This window comes from Stegastes partitus, unplaced genomic scaffold, assembly GCF_000690725.1.
Source record: "Stegastes partitus isolate 25-593 unplaced genomic scaffold, Stegastes_partitus-1.0.2 Scaffold841, whole genome shotgun sequence".
Taxonomy (NCBI): Eukaryota; Metazoa; Chordata; class Actinopteri; family Pomacentridae; genus Stegastes; species Stegastes partitus.
In genome coordinates, this window is record NW_007578572.1 from 293,288 (window position 1) to 308,292 (window position 15,005).

The 15,005-nt window shown below is 39.1% G+C and overlaps 3 protein-coding genes across 5 annotated transcripts in view; 2 read left to right on the top strand and 1 right to left on the bottom strand.

Annotated features, from left to right (window-relative positions):
• ints8 (integrator complex subunit 8) overlaps positions 1 to 777 on the top strand; it is an 18,165-nt gene extending 17,388 nt beyond the window's left edge. Inside the window, exons 26-27 of the mRNA XM_008292909.1 lie at positions 86 to 129; positions 562 to 777. Coding sequence (XP_008291131.1) covers positions 86 to 129; positions 562 to 678 — 161 coding nt within the window. The 3' untranslated portion in view covers positions 679 to 777. The remainder of the gene's footprint in view (positions 1 to 85; positions 130 to 561) is intronic.
• On the bottom strand, positions 696 to 7,123 carry LOC103365461 (G1/S-specific cyclin-E2-like). The gene is made up of 12 exons (XM_008292902.1): positions 7,076 to 7,123; positions 6,216 to 6,247; positions 5,236 to 5,293; positions 5,094 to 5,144; positions 4,872 to 4,993; positions 3,897 to 4,020; positions 3,472 to 3,618; positions 3,139 to 3,234; positions 2,913 to 3,047; positions 2,674 to 2,785; positions 2,363 to 2,520; positions 696 to 1,439 (listed from the first exon to the last, which is right to left on the bottom strand). Exons 2-12 carry the CDS (start codon positions 6,227 to 6,229, stop codon positions 1,368 to 1,370), a joined length of 1,089 nt encoding a protein of 362 aa, XP_008291124.1. The 5' UTR covers positions 6,230 to 6,247; positions 7,076 to 7,123; the 3' UTR covers positions 696 to 1,367.
• Positions 7,124 to 9,552: 2,429 nt separating this feature from the next.
• Positions 9,553 to 15,005, top strand: part of LOC103365462 (deleted in malignant brain tumors 1 protein-like) — a 32,199-nt gene continuing 26,746 nt past the window's right edge. For 2 of the 3 annotated variants that reach the window (XM_008292904.1, XM_008292906.1), the window contains exons 1-3: positions 9,554 to 9,662; positions 10,871 to 10,960; positions 13,996 to 14,271. In XM_008292904.1, the coding sequence (XP_008291126.1) occupies positions 9,611 to 9,662; positions 10,871 to 10,960; positions 13,996 to 14,271 (418 nt within the window). In that variant the 5' untranslated portion in view covers positions 9,554 to 9,610. Of the gene's footprint in view, positions 9,663 to 10,870; positions 10,961 to 13,995; positions 14,272 to 15,005 lie in introns of all 3 variants that reach the window. The other variant, XM_008292903.1, reaches the window with a different exon arrangement.

Genomic DNA, 15,005 nt, shown 5'->3' on the forward strand with positions numbered 1-15,005 from the left:
TACCTGCAAACCCACTTCTCTCACTTCATAGTTCAGCCCTCAGTTGTTTTCGAGTTTCTGTTTAGCTTCCTGACTCTGTCTTCAGATATTCACCACAAACGGGGCGAAACTGAGAAGAGACAAATAGCGGTGAGTGTTTAAAACCTCAGTTTATATCAGAGGCTGCTTTCATGAAGGATTTTTCAACTCAGGATGTTGCTGAGGACTAATTTCCTCGTTTGTCACAGAAATCTAGATTTAAACCAGTTGAGCCGTGGTTGTACTTACAGCACACTGATCAACTGGCAAACAAATAGTCAAAGTTTAGAAACTTTCCAGGCCTACTGTACAGTTGACTTCTATGCTGTCATCACTTCATTCCATCTTACTAGACATTCGTGTGAAGTTCTGTTGTAACTGGAGCATGAATGCAGTGTTTAACAAGGTCACAGTGACTTTTGATCACCAACACCTCTGATCAAATGGACGTGCCAAATTTGAAGAAGTTCCTTCGAGGCGTTGGAACCTGAAAAAAAAAAAACAAAAACCCCCTTGTTATCCTGGTTTCTCCCACTTGTTCAGATCAAAGCAATCGGCCAGACGGAGCTGAACACCAGCAACCCAGAGGAGGTTCTGCAGCTCGCGGCCCAGAAGAGGAAGAAGAGGTTCCTGCAGGCGATGGCCAAACTGTACTTCTAGTAAAACACAGAGCAGTGTTTGAGGGGAGGGAATGTACATTTTTTATTTTGCGGTTGAAAGTAAACTAAATAAATACAGCTGTTCATTTGTTCACTTGAAGTCATGTGAAGTGAATTCTTACAAGAAATAAAACGCCCTGAGTTACACAAATAATGCATCGGTTCGTGCAGAGAACATCATTCATCTTTGTTTGTACATCGCGTGTTTTCAAGTTCAGTTCATTTAAGAGTCGAGTAAAATAGGAGGCAGTAACCCGCTAAAAACTATTGAACATTTCCTCTGACCCTGAAGCAGTGTCTCCGTGTGTTTCCTCAACATTTAAAAAGAAAAAAACAACAAATTTTAAAAAAGTAAAAACAATTGCACATCACAGCCAGAAATGGCTTTCACCTTAAACCTTGACACTCAATTTTTTTTTGACATTTTCTCTTTTCTTCAGCAAAGCAGTTACTAAAAAGAAGCTAAAAAACAACAAAAACAACAAAATACAAAACCCATAAAAGACAAAAAAGAAGAAAAGCTTTGGCCAAGATTCAAGAGTCTCTCAAAACACAGAATCATCATCATCCTGAATAATGCTGAAATGTTTCATGTTCGCAGTCAGACTGTTTTTTTTCTTCCCTGTAGTAAACAGAATCAGTGTTTGTTGTTCATCAGCCCTGAGTTCACGTCAGTCGTCCTCCTTCGGTTCAGTGGGTTTTCTCCGTGCTGCTCGGTGGAGTTGGAATCTGGCCATTCAGCATCTTTTGACTGGCGCCGTCCTGACAGAAACAAGATTTTCTTTGTTAAATTTGTGTGACTGATCTTTTCATTTCAGCCGTTTCCTTTAAATGACACAATTAATCCTCAGCATATCTGCTGAAAGTAATATTTTTTAAAAGGTTAAAGCGGCGCGCCTCAGAAATGTAATTTGTTTTGGAAGAAGATGCCGAATATTTCTGGACATCTTGCACACTCAGTGCAGCTATGGCAAGTTAAATACGCATTTGTTGTTTTTGCACCATTAAGCTGAACAAAACTAACCAAAGAAACAACTTTAGTGTAAAATTCCTGCAACAAAAAAGCTGAACTTATATCTGCTCCTGAAAGTTGCTGTAAAAATTAATTTCAGTAAATGTGTAAATTGTTTTTGGATGGTGGCATTACAGTGAGTTTAAAAGGATATTTGTGATAAGAAATTTGTAAAATTCATACCGATAAAATCTCTCATGTCAGTCCATCAGTAAATTCTGATCATTTTAATAATTTTTATAGGTTTATTTTGAATTAAGGTTATTTTAATGTGAACACAACCATGAAAAACATACAAATTGAGACACACTCTGATAAATATTAATGAATAAAGGACAAAGAAATGATCTCACCGGAACATTAAACAGGTAAAGCTACTGGCCCATGCGTTGTGCGTTTAGGGCGACCGGAGATCTTGTGATTTTTGTTGGGACCTTGCAGGGCGTCTATCACAGCTGACAAATGATCTTAAACTAGATCAATTTGAGCAGCTCAGTCCTCTCAAACCAACGTCGCTGCTTAAACTTTAATCTGATGCACTTTACATCAACGCTCATTTTCCCCCCACAACTCGTCTTTCAGGCTTCTTTAGTGGCAGTTTGTAACTTTTGAACTACTGCACAGGGTCTAAACACCACATTACCTTCTACTCTGAGTAACAGAAAGCACTGACCAGCATGCTCATGTAGTTTGCGTGCGTCTGGATGTTGTGTCTGTCTTCAGTCTTCACGTTGTTGAAATCCCTCAGCGTGACCTTGCCTAAGAGACCCACCGAGTCCACAAAGGGAGCCATCCAGCTCATGCAGGGCCGCAGGGCGTCTATCGGCAAACCTGAAGGAGAAAAAAAAAAAACGAGGACCTGTGTTTAGACCAGAGCAGCCAGTGAATGTGATCTATAGCGTGGACGTTTAGCTTTTTTAGTTATTCAGCTCCATCTGGGTTCAAGTTTTCTGACTTTGATGAATGTTGTCAACCAAAACTCACCTGAAACCTCTTCAACTGTTTCTGGGGGTATGAAGTGACACAGGACGGAGGCAGCCAACACTCGGTACTCGAAGTTCAAAGAGTTTAAGTCGAGGACGCACAGATCTAACAGCTAAAAAAAAACAAAACAAAAAAAAAACTAAATTTAATATTTCTCAGAAGAAAGTTTCAGTGATTTTACTGTCTCAATAAAATCCAACACAGCGACTCTGAATGATAACTCCTTTAAATCCACCTACTCGTGTCATCAGCAGGAAAACGTCTACCGGGAAATGCGGCTCCAGCAGGTCTGAGTGTGTGTCCATCGATGCAAGCTGAAAGTAGACCTGGAGCCAAGACACCAGGGTTTCAGGACAAAGGTTCCACTGCAACTCCTGCAAAACAAGCAAAAAATCAATAAATACAATTAGAAAACCTTAAAACTTTAATACATACATAAAACTATAGAGTCAATGTTCCTGTAACCTTCAGAATAATGAGCTCCATTTGAAGGACTTCTTCTTCAAAGTAGGTTCCTGCGGTCACGTAGACCATGTCCGAGAGCTTTGGAGGAGAAGATTCCTGTAGAGAAATGAAATATTCAGCAATGAGGCTGCACAGTCTCATCTCAGAATCGATACACAAGTATTTTACTGAATAAATCTGTGTGTCCGACTTTACACGAAGCAGCTCAGATTTCCTGGACTAAGTCTGTGGACGTGTTTTCAAATTTTTGCTGGAATCTTACGTCACTGAAGAGCACAGCTTTGTTTCAATTCAGCTACTTTGGAGGAAAAACACACTCGATTCCTGTCTTACCTCCATCTTGGAGGCTATAAACAGGCAGGTGACCCCGATGAGCTGCAGAATTCCCTTTTCAATGTTGCTCTGGGTCAGCATGAAGCGGTCAAAGTACTCCTGGGCCAGGTAGAAGGTCTGCCGGTGAAGAGTGTAGGCTTCACTCACCTGGAGACAAACACGCCGTTAAAGCACCAGCTGGTTTAATGAAAGTCAATGAGCAGCTTAAGAGTGTTGATGCTTTTCGACTTATATTCCTGACAGTGTGTGACAGAATTCTGCTTGAAAAGATTAAAAGCTAACGAATGCAACGACTACATAAAGACTAAACAGGAAAAACTGAATCATTTAGTTTTGGTAACCAATGTTTCATCCATTCCTTCCATTCTCCTCAAACACAGCTGCAACCTCATCTTTGGAGACAAACACTCCAGTTAAAGAAGTACCTCGATTAACCAGTCGAGGAGGATCGATCTCATTCTGGGTTGTAGGGTCGGGTGTTTCTCAATGAAGCTTAGACTGCGACCCCGCTTGTCGAGGATCGGCGAAATCTCATGAGGAGCGTCAGAACTGAAACACACAGAAACAAAGCTGCAACGATTAATCTGTGAAAAGAAAATCTACAACCACTTTGATAACTGAGCACGTTTTATTAAAATTAGAGAATTTACGGCTTTTTCTTGGTCCTAAATTGAATACTTTGTGGTTTTGGACAGTCATGACATCACCTTGTACCATGACTGGAATTTATTTTACCGTTTCCTGACATTTTACAGAACAAACAATAGATTGAATCATGATTTTAGTCTCGTTCAATTAAATGAACTTGACTGATATCCATCCATCATCTATACACCGCTTAATCCTCACTAGGGTCATGGGGGGCTGGAGTCTATCCCAGCTGACTCAGGGTGAAGGCAGGTTCACCTGGACAGGTCAGCACTCCACTGCAGGGGCTGGACCAAACCCAGAGACAACCAAGCACACTCACATTCACACCTACGGACAATTTAGAATCACCAATTAACCTCAACATGTTTCTGGACTGTGTGGGAGGAAGCCGGAGAACCCAAAGAGAACCCACGCTGCACGGGGAGAACATGGAGACTCCACGTAGAAAGATCCCAGTGCCCCCACCGGCACGAACCGGTGACCTTCTTGTTGTGAGGCAACAGTACTACCAACTGCTCCACCTTGCAGCCACTTTTGGGGAGCTGTCATGAATGTTGTCGCTGCAGTCCAGACTATAAGAGTGATATGCAACAGAGGGCAGAAACGAAAATCAAATGTTTCGAGCAGAGACTGAAGAGGTTTTCCCTCAAAACTAATAATCTGTTGTTTGGACATATTTTGGATTTCGGGGAAGTGATTCGTTGTTCAGAGATCTTGAACTCTGAAGCTGAATAACGCGCGATAATCACCTGCGAAGAGGACACCGAATCATCGACTCTGAGGATGTGAGAGCAGGAAAGTCCAACGCTTTTGTCTTTTCAGGAGACCCGATGAGACATGGTTGAGAAACACCTTCGAGAATCGCCCGGTTCTGACCAGGAAATGAGACATGTCATTAACTCTTTTTATTTTATTTTCGGGACAGATGTGGAAAGCGCTGACAAAATATTTGTTTCGAGAAAGAGACAAACCTTGTCGAGTTGCAGCTTCGCCAGCGGCTGATCCATTTTTCTGTTGCTTTGCTGCAGAGAAAAGGTGGAACAAGCTGTATTAAAAGAGCCTCGAGAAAACTGAGCCAATTAAAGCTGCGAAGTTCGCTCTTAAATTCATTACCTTTCTCACTTTGCCTTTCCGTCTGGATGCATTTTCAGACCTTTTGCGCTGGCGGCCACTGCAAAGACACCACAACACTTTCAGTTTGAAGCTTCACAGACAGACAAAGCAACAAACTGTGATACAATAATACCGCATAAACCCTCTGAACCCCAAGAATCCAGAGACACATTTAATTAATTTATTTTTTAAAAGCCAAAATTCTGCCATGATACTTCCAGAAAGAACGTCAGATGTTCAACAGTGCTGAATTTAAGCCTTTATTCTACTTGTCTCATTTAAAAAAAAAAAAAGAATAAACAAATGAACAGAAGCAAAAACCTTTTGTACCAGATTGAGTAAAAAACAAATATTCTGCCCTCATTGGTGCAACAAAGAAGCAACGAGTGACTTGGCTGTGACCAGCTATATTCGGCTCAACTGCAGGCTGTGTTTACAAAGAGCAGCGAGGACACAAGCATGGAAGCTGATTAGCGAGATTGAGAGCAAAATAAAACCTACTTGAGCAATAAAATCGACGCAACATGGCTCAAAAACAGAAGCAAGTGGTTGGAAAACACTTTCAACGTGGTGTAACCTCTTTCTAGACTTGAAATGTTGAGTAGTGGGAAAAATACAGAAGCTGTAAATATATATCGAGCATGTAAAGAATCCTTTTTCCAGTATTGATATTACATCGGCACCTCCAAATTGTTGCACATGTCGATTCTAGGATTTTTTTCCCCCCTTCACATTTTTGTACAATAAGTGATCAAACAAGCTCAACTTCTGTCTTTTTCTTGTATTTTGTGATTTATGGCTTTCTAACTTTTTCAGCTCTCTCTACTTCTAGTCATGGCTGTGCTGTTTCTTTGTAGAGCAGTAAAAAACAAATGAAAATAAAATGAGCTCACAGTGAGGGGAGGAAAGGTGACAGGAGCAGAAAGCTGCACACAAACTGCTTGGGGTTCAAAGGGTTAATCAACAGGAGATGCAATTACCTTCGTCTAGTCATCGCTGTGGCTGCTTTTATCTGCAAGACAGGAAGTAATGTCAGTGTTTATTAGCGAGAAAACCAGGAAGCAAGTCTCCAGATGGAAATGGAGACACTAACTCCGAGTAAACCCGCAGAGTTTCAGGACTATTTACCACCTCATCAAATGCGCCAATCTCATTGATAAATTGCTCCAATTGTGCAGCTACAATAGGCTCAAACTCAACACTGCTGCTTTGCAATACCTCGGAGGACGTTTGTGGCTGGAAGACTTTGCAGATGCATGAGCCAAGATGACCCAAAGAACACAAAGAGGCAGTGGAAAACTCCACAAGAGCTGCCTTCGTGCTGCCACAACACAAAGGCCCAGAGGGGACATTTTGTACCAGGAAAAAACTTATCAAACGCTTTGAATCGGATGCAAAACGACCACTAGCGACTTAATGCCTCACCCATTAGTTTATATCTGATCGATTCTGCAACAGGTGCGTTTTTCACAATGAATTAAAGGCGACTGAAGCAGGAACAAACTGAAAAAGGCGCCCTCGGTGGAAAGTTTGGCTTCACGAATTAAAGCTCAGAAGATGCAAACTTTGCTTCCCTGTCTCCTCTGAAGCCGCTGGACTTTAAAAGTAACTCTCAGCCGTCAACGAACTCGACTTTCATCGAGCTAATGTTGGCTAACCTCGACGCTCCAGTTCGAACCGAGTTCACAAACTTAGCAGCAAAATAACAACCAACAGGCAGCTTTAAGTGAGTCCCCACGAATCTGCTGCTGCATATGAAATATACAGAACAGGCTTAGGGGTGTAAATTCAACATCCGGAGCTAAATAAACCGGTTTAAAGACTAATAAATGCAGCTTACCCGCCTCGGTTCCGAGCCCAATGAAACCAGCTTCCGCGCTGGCGCCAACGACTCTGCGTTTATGACTCATTGCGCATGTGTATAAATACCCCCATCCGTAAACTGTGTCATCGGAAGTTTTTATTAAAATTTAACTCTTATTTTTTAAGGTAAGTGGCCGTATTTGTATTTCTGTTGACTTTTTAGACTCGTTCTGCTTTAGCTTCAAAAAATAGGTACGGTAATCAAAAGCAGCAACAAAACAAAGTCACGAAAAGTTGTCACATGAAGGCGGACGCATCTTCCCCGAATCACACGTTTCGTTAAAAGTGTAATTACGCCTTTTGTTGTTCGAGAAGACGTTGGAAAATGACACAAATTTAAATTAATTCTTCTTTTTCTTCTTCTGTCAGTTAAATTTTCCGGTCTGCCAGCGGTGGGCGGGGCTACACGTCAACGAAGCCAATAGGAGACAGAGTTGAGCCGAGCGCGTGCTCCTGAAGCAGGAAGTAAACAAAGCGTCTTCCTCTCTTTTTGTTTAAACTTTATTAGCAGCACAGTAGCATTACACGGCGTCATTATTGTCACTGAAAAGTTGGTTAGACGGTGTAAAAATGCGTCTGTTCTTTATATTTATATAGAAAATGTTTGTACATGTTTTATTAGTTAACGTGTGTGTGATTTAGAATTAGCTGAGGGTTTATTTGAAGCTGACTTTTGAAGACGGTGTGGACCCACTTTAAAGAGCTCTGGAAACAAACTGGTGAACAATGCAAGACTGAATCAGAACCTGCAGCCAAAAGAAAGAAACAGAAAGCTGGATGCATGTGAGCCCTTTTTGGACATGGAACATGGAACATTGCTCCTTTATCCATCCGTTACAGTGACTGGTGCTTTCATACAGACAGAGGCCACGGTATGGTACACACACGATTAAGCAGCAACGCAATTAATCAAACATAATGCACAATAATGCAAAAACTGACGAAACAACAGCTTAACCAAGTGTCCAAATTACTAGCAGCCCAGTTTATTTCTGATTTCTTAAAATGTGAAACTCAAAGTTCAGGATTCCACCTGAGGGGCAGCAGCAATGTCAGAAAATATTTACCTGCAGCTGACAAACTGTAAACTCTGTGTGACATCTCACCTGTGTGAGGTGAGGACAGGTAAACGGTGTGACCTGCTGATACATCCTGGTTGATTCTTTCCCATGCTGGGGATAACTTATAATTAAAACTAACTGATGAAGTTGCTGCTATTGTTTCATGTGTAAATGTACACAACTTTCTCTCTGTGGAGACACTCATATTGATCCCGCTGCTGTCTAAGAAATAGTAATAATTTACATTAATCAACATAATGTCCAGGTATTTGATAAATAAAGGAAATAGTCCTAAACAACTGGAAGAAACAAACGAAATTGTGATTTGAAGACACATAGGCCAACACAGTATAACCTGCCATTGGAATTATGTAGAATTGTAGAAATATAAGAACCTCTTTCTTTCTTTCTTTCTTTCTTTCTTTCTTTCTTTCTTTTAATTAAGGCCTGATATCGACCTTTAAATACCCATCCTGTGTACATTTGAAACTGCACTGTTAACTCTGTGAAGATGGATAAAATAATCAAATTTTAAGACAAAGCATCAAGGAGTTTTCAATGCATATTAGCAGAAATACTGAGACAGGGATATCAGCTAAATGAATGTTATTTTTATAGGTTTAAATGAGTTAATGTCACCCTCAGCTGGTTCAAAACGGAATTACGTCAAGTCCGATGAGCAGCGAAACACTCCTCGTACATTAGATTTAATATGTTTGCAAAGCTGTCAACATGACACCGTGTATCACATTACTCATATCAATTATATACAACAAAAAAAAGAAAAAAAAAATCAACAAAACAACAAAAACCACCATTAACATATTAGATTTAATTAAAATGATGTAATAGGATTCATCCAACACAAATATCTTTATAACTTTCATAAACATTGTGTGATTTAGGATCACACATTATATTCAATAAATTACAATTTACTTCCTTGCTGCCACATGAATGATATTTTATTATTTCATTCACATAACCTGGATTAATTATTATTTAGTAGTTTTATTCTTTCCTTCTGGTTATGTTGACTTTCTCTTGGTGTTCTGAATTTGCATCTAAAGCAAATTAAAAGTAACATTTTTGGCATTAAAAGGGTAAACATACTGTGATTAATAGTATAACTAGGGTAAGAAAATGGGCCCAAAAACCTCAGAATTCCCTCAGTGGGCAATTGCTTAATATTAAACATTACAAAAACAATTACATTTGTACAGTTTAATGAGTGTATTGTAGCTGAACTCCTTCCAAAGCGAATGAGGGACGGAGCCTCGCCGTTTTTACTTCCTGCTGTTGTGCACCAAATGGGAAGTTTTGTCAGACTAATATAAAAGGATCAAGAGAGGAAACGTGACTTAGTGCAGAAAAAACTCAGTACAAGTGTGACAGTTGAGTTGATTTCAGCTTTGAGAAGACAATCGAAGATATTTCTTTATATCAACAACATGATGCTGCTGAAATACATTTTAATTGTCCATCTGAGCTGTTTTTGTCAAGGTAACGTTTACAGTTTTACACTTTCATGTTTACTTTTTATAGTAAAAGTACGTTTTTGTGAGATTAGAAATGAATTTGAGCTGTGTTTTAAATGCAGTATCAAAATGAGACAGTTATATATATGTTTAGATAAGTTGCATTTATTAAAATCTTGTTCCATTTTTCAAACGTATTTGTAACTCTTTTCGTGTCTCACTTGAACGAGTACCTCAAGATAAGTTATTATGATCAGCAAAATGGACACATGGATACTGTGTTCTGTTTTACAGTTTTCTGAATATTATTTATCATAAGAAGAGTATCAAGGATAAAAATTTCAGTAGCGTATTTAAAGCTAAAGCAGCATGTGTGCAGCTCCTATTTTCTCTCTGTCGGTGCATCAGTTCCATTTAAAAACTGTTTTTCTTGTAATAATTTACGGATTGAAAATCTAGTAAAATAAAAAGAACAGGCTTCACAATGAAAAGTCTCTAGTAATGTTCTGCATTTGTACCGATTTTACTTCTTTAAACTGATTTCTAATTGTTAATGTTGAGCTTTTTGTTAGCCTTTTTGTTTCTTTTTTCACCCTCGTCTTTTACGCAGTGTTAAAAATTCAACCACGTTGTTTTTGAGTTATTTCAATCTTTCCTTTTGTGCACTTTGGCGGGAAACATAAAACCAGTTTTAAAGACCGACAGTGTCAAGATTCAAGAGTTTTTATTTGTCAAGAGCTGATACGGGGAAATGCAAATTGACCAGTGTAAAACATGCTAAAAAATATTCCTTGAACAGAAAAAAAACATAAATAATGACGAGAAGAGAGACGGTAAAACTAAAGTGCAGTGTAGATTGTGCAAAAGTTGCAGTCGTGTGTGTGTGTGTGTAGGTGTGTGTGTGTGTGTGTGTGTGTGTGCATTTATATATCTATTTGTTGTATAGACGGTATTTACATTCAGCTGCAGAAGAAGAAGTTGCTCTGATTTGGTTTGGTTAGATCCGACCCGTCTTATATCAGCTTCACCATATTAAAATTTTGTGTAAAATGTGGACGAGAGATTTCCGAGGTTGGTCGTGACGTTCCAGCCACATTGTCCTTCCCCCACGTGCCAAAACACAACAAGGTGACACTTGGTCAGGCTGTTACCGCCTAGAATCTGTTTGTTGTGGCGTTTTCGGCCTGTGTTGGACCATTAGTGACACAATCTTTTTCTCCTTTTTCGTTTCAGATTTTCAAAACTCTTCCACTCAGACGACCCCAACAAATGTGAACGTAACAGAAAATGGAAATACAACAAATCTACAAGAGACGTTCAACAGTAAGTGAAGTCTTTGTCATTTGTAGCTGTGGTGGATAACTGCTCTGTCTTTCTGCATCTCCACAACACACAGTGGGCTTTAATTCACCACTTTCTGCCCAGCATCACGACACACTCTGTGTGCAGGGGCTGCATGAATGCTGTCAGTCTTGCTGTGACAGGATGTGGCGGTGACCTGCTTTTGAACCACATGAATTTTGCAGGTGCAGGTTCAAGTGTGTGAAAGTGAGGGTCCCTCCCACGCAGACCCTGCTCTGCTCTGCAAGGAAGCTTTCTTGCTGTTTGTGTGGCTTCGAGCTCAACGGCATCCTCAACAACACGTTAGCTCCAAAAACATCTCGAACTGATAAGTTTACCGTCAGAATGGCAGAAATATAATTCACCAAAACCACAGTTGGCATGCTAGTATTGGTATACGCTTATATGTGCACAAAAAAAGATGAAAATCTGAGTAAAAAGGTGATAACATTTAGATTAATTTTTTGGCATTTTAACTTTTTGCTGCTCCAGATAGGAAATGCCGGTGAAGAAAGTGGAGGTTATGACCTGCAAGAGAAGTTTCAGGATGTCTTGTGGTTTAGCAAACATGGCAACCAGAATGCCAACCTGAAACGAACCTACCGACACTAACCTAGAATCAAGAATCTGATGGAAGATCATTTCTCATAATGAATCATAAATTTCTTCAGCGTTACAGACGATGCTGAAGAGCGTCTAAAATAGTCCGGTTCAGTCAGAAATTGCTGTTTTGTAAATGACAAAAAGGAAAATTTATGATGTTATAATTCACATTTGCAACATTTTAGCATCTGAATTTTTAAAACTGTATTAAAATAAGATGTTCAAGTATTGCTGTCAGATACGGAAAAATGTAAAATCTTGTAAAGTGACTGACACCAGAAATATTCCATCGATGAAAACACAGAGCTACCTGAAGCATTAGTATTTTCTGTTTACAAACTGGCTAAAGCATTGTAGAGTTCATTAACAAACCAAGATAAAGCAGCATTTTGGTGCAGTTATAGTAAATTGTATACAACTAAAAGCATCATTTTCATTTGGAAAACAATATTTTTGAACAAATAACTTCCAGGGTTGTACAAACCGATGGTGCAGAGACTGAAAGAAATCAAATAAAAAGACAGAAGTAGAATCTTCTAGGTTTTAAGAAGACATTTCACACGACTAACGATGACTTTTTATCGTCAAAGCCTGTAAAATTTAATTTACTTAATTTAACTTATCTTTCAAAGCATATTGGATGAAGTCCTTCTTAAATGAGAGGAAACAAAGTGCAACAGAGTGATTAGTGATCTTTATTTTAGTTTTACAGAAGGCGTCCCTCAGGGTTCTATTTTGGGACCGGTTTTATTTACCATTTATGTTATTTGCCATCCTTAGGTGTGTCCAGGTGTTAGCATCGGGCTGTACTCTGATGATATTGTGATTTTCTGTTTTCTCCGTTAAAACTGCAGAAAAGTTTAATTTTATCCACACAAACATCAGAGAGTCAGGAAGATCTGCAGAGTTTAAAAAACAAAAAACAAAAAAAAAACAGCCTCATTGTTTGAAGTTCCCCCAAATGTATCACCGCCAATGATTTCCTTTTATTTATTGTATTTACTGATTCTGTTTATTATCTCAGGCTTGTGTTGTGCTCTTTTTATTCTGTGGTTGTTTTTTGCGTTCCTAGTTGGCAACAACTAAAGTCAATTAACCGTCTCTAGTGCGATTACTTCACAATCTGTGCAAAAACAGATAATAAAATTAAAAAAAAAAAGAAGTTCAGCTTAAAGCTCGAGACATTTTTCTTTAGTTGATCAAAGGTAAATTTTATCTAAAGCCTCTTAAAGGGGGTAGATCCCTGATGATGTGGTTATTTGCTCTGATCTGTGAGCTGAAACACTAAAATCAGACCCTTCATCAGTAAATACTTCATCAGTAATGTGGTGAGATGTGTCTGATGTGGTTCAGATTAACAAACAGATCTGATGCTGCCACATGGTTGTTTCTTTATTTTAAGTCAATCCTGCTCAGTAGAGCAACAAAACTAAACTTCAGTAAAGTCCTCCTGTGTGAGGAATAATCGGTAAAAACTACGTATTTGTGTTGCGTTTTTTTTTAAAGACAGAGAAATTTGGATAAAATACAGAATCAGAGGGAGTTGACAAGCTGACTTATACACTGTTGGTTTTCATTGTTTCATTGACTAACTTTAACCAGGACTTGAAAAACCAGTGATTTCACCTCGAGTGTCTCATCTTAAATTAGATGTAACAAAAGAACTGTCACCGATTTCCAACTATTATTAAATAAATCATTATTTATGTCCTGATTAGGTCTTTATTTTTTAACAGTGGAGCAACATGATGTGGCCTAAAAATAAGTAATTTAATAGAGTAAATTAATCTTCTGATTAGCCCATAAAGGAAAATAATTCTTTTTAGACACAATTTTTTTTTCTGTTTTCTTGCTATTATTTGAATATGTTAAAGATTCTTAAATAAATTTTTCAAACTGTTATTTTACAGATTTTCCATGTTTTGTTCAACTACAAACAACATCTGGTAAAATCAGAAAAAAAAACTGTACATGTTGATTGGAAAAAGAGAATATTGCCAGCAAATCTGTATTTTTGCAAATATTAATTTGCTCTTTTACAATATGCGGCTGTGAAATTACATTTTTTTTTTAATGCGATAAAAAGCACCATTATTTTTACAGATATTTATTATCAGTTATTTTTATTGCTTTTACAGTTTTCCTCTGTTTTTGAACATATTTTTTCAGGCACCTTTGCTGCCAGAGTCTCTTTACAGAGCTTTTTCCTTTTCTGTTGCTGAATCAGTATTGGCTCTGAAATAAAACACATCAGCCGACTCCTCAATACAATGAAAACACACTCAAAGTACTTCATACGGATTCATTATCAGCTGTGTCGACTCTGATGTTTCAAGAGTCTCAGAGAAGTGACGTCTGCTCCGACTTCCACTGGAATCCCATCAGATAAATCAGCCTGGTTTCTGTTTCCTCAGGCGATCCGGTCGTCCACCGTCCTGCAGGTGAACGCTGCAGCTGGACGCTCAGGAGTCCTGGGAGCAGCGACCCGGTGCCTCTGGCTCCGGCCTCTGTGGATGTTTTAGCTGAACAGATCTGCCGGGACCTAAACTGCGGTGGAGTTTATCGTGTGGACAAAAGCAGCTCGGCTCCGAACTCCACCTGCCTCCAGTGTTCGTACCGAGACCGACGTCTGCACGACTGTTCGCTGGTGGAGGAAGGAAACTGTACGGTGATCACTGCAGCCGTCTGTGGTAAGAGCTCACCGCTGGCTTAGTCTCACTCAGAAGAGTCATTTTAAAGTATTCAAATAACTTTATTTATCCCCTCGGCGCCATTCAAAAGCTCACTGAGTATTAAATATAAAGACATCAATAAAACAAACAACAAAAGAAATAAACTACATCATAAACATCACATTATATTACATGGGGAAATTTTTTATTTTATTTATTTAGTTTTATTTTTTTGTATTACATAATGTGTGAAGATTGCATGTGATGACCCCTGAGGTCATCTTGTGGGTGGCTCTCGTTCAGGGATCTCCAGCTCCGATCCTGCAGGTTTTAGACGTACTGCAGCACACCTGACTCACATTAATGGATCATTAACAGACTTGTGTAGAACTTGACAACAAGCTGCTGGAGATCCATTCACGTGAGTCAGGTGTGCTGCAGTACGGAAACATCTAAAACCTGCTGGACAGCAGCTCACGAGCACCGGAGTTAGAGATTCCTGAACTAGTTTCTAGTTGCACAGACATGATTCACACACACACCAGTGACTCTTTGTATTCTCACAACCCCGTACTGGTTTGGCTTTAATTTGGTCTCATTTAATAAAGACAAGCTTTAATTTTTGAAACTCGGTGCGTCTCTCCTTTTGTTGCGGCTTTTTTTGAGCCACGTCGTAACAAATGTGGGCTCGTCCTCTGAGCTCATACGTCCATTCAGGTGTTTTGTTTATCTCTGGTGTCTTTGCGGTTGAT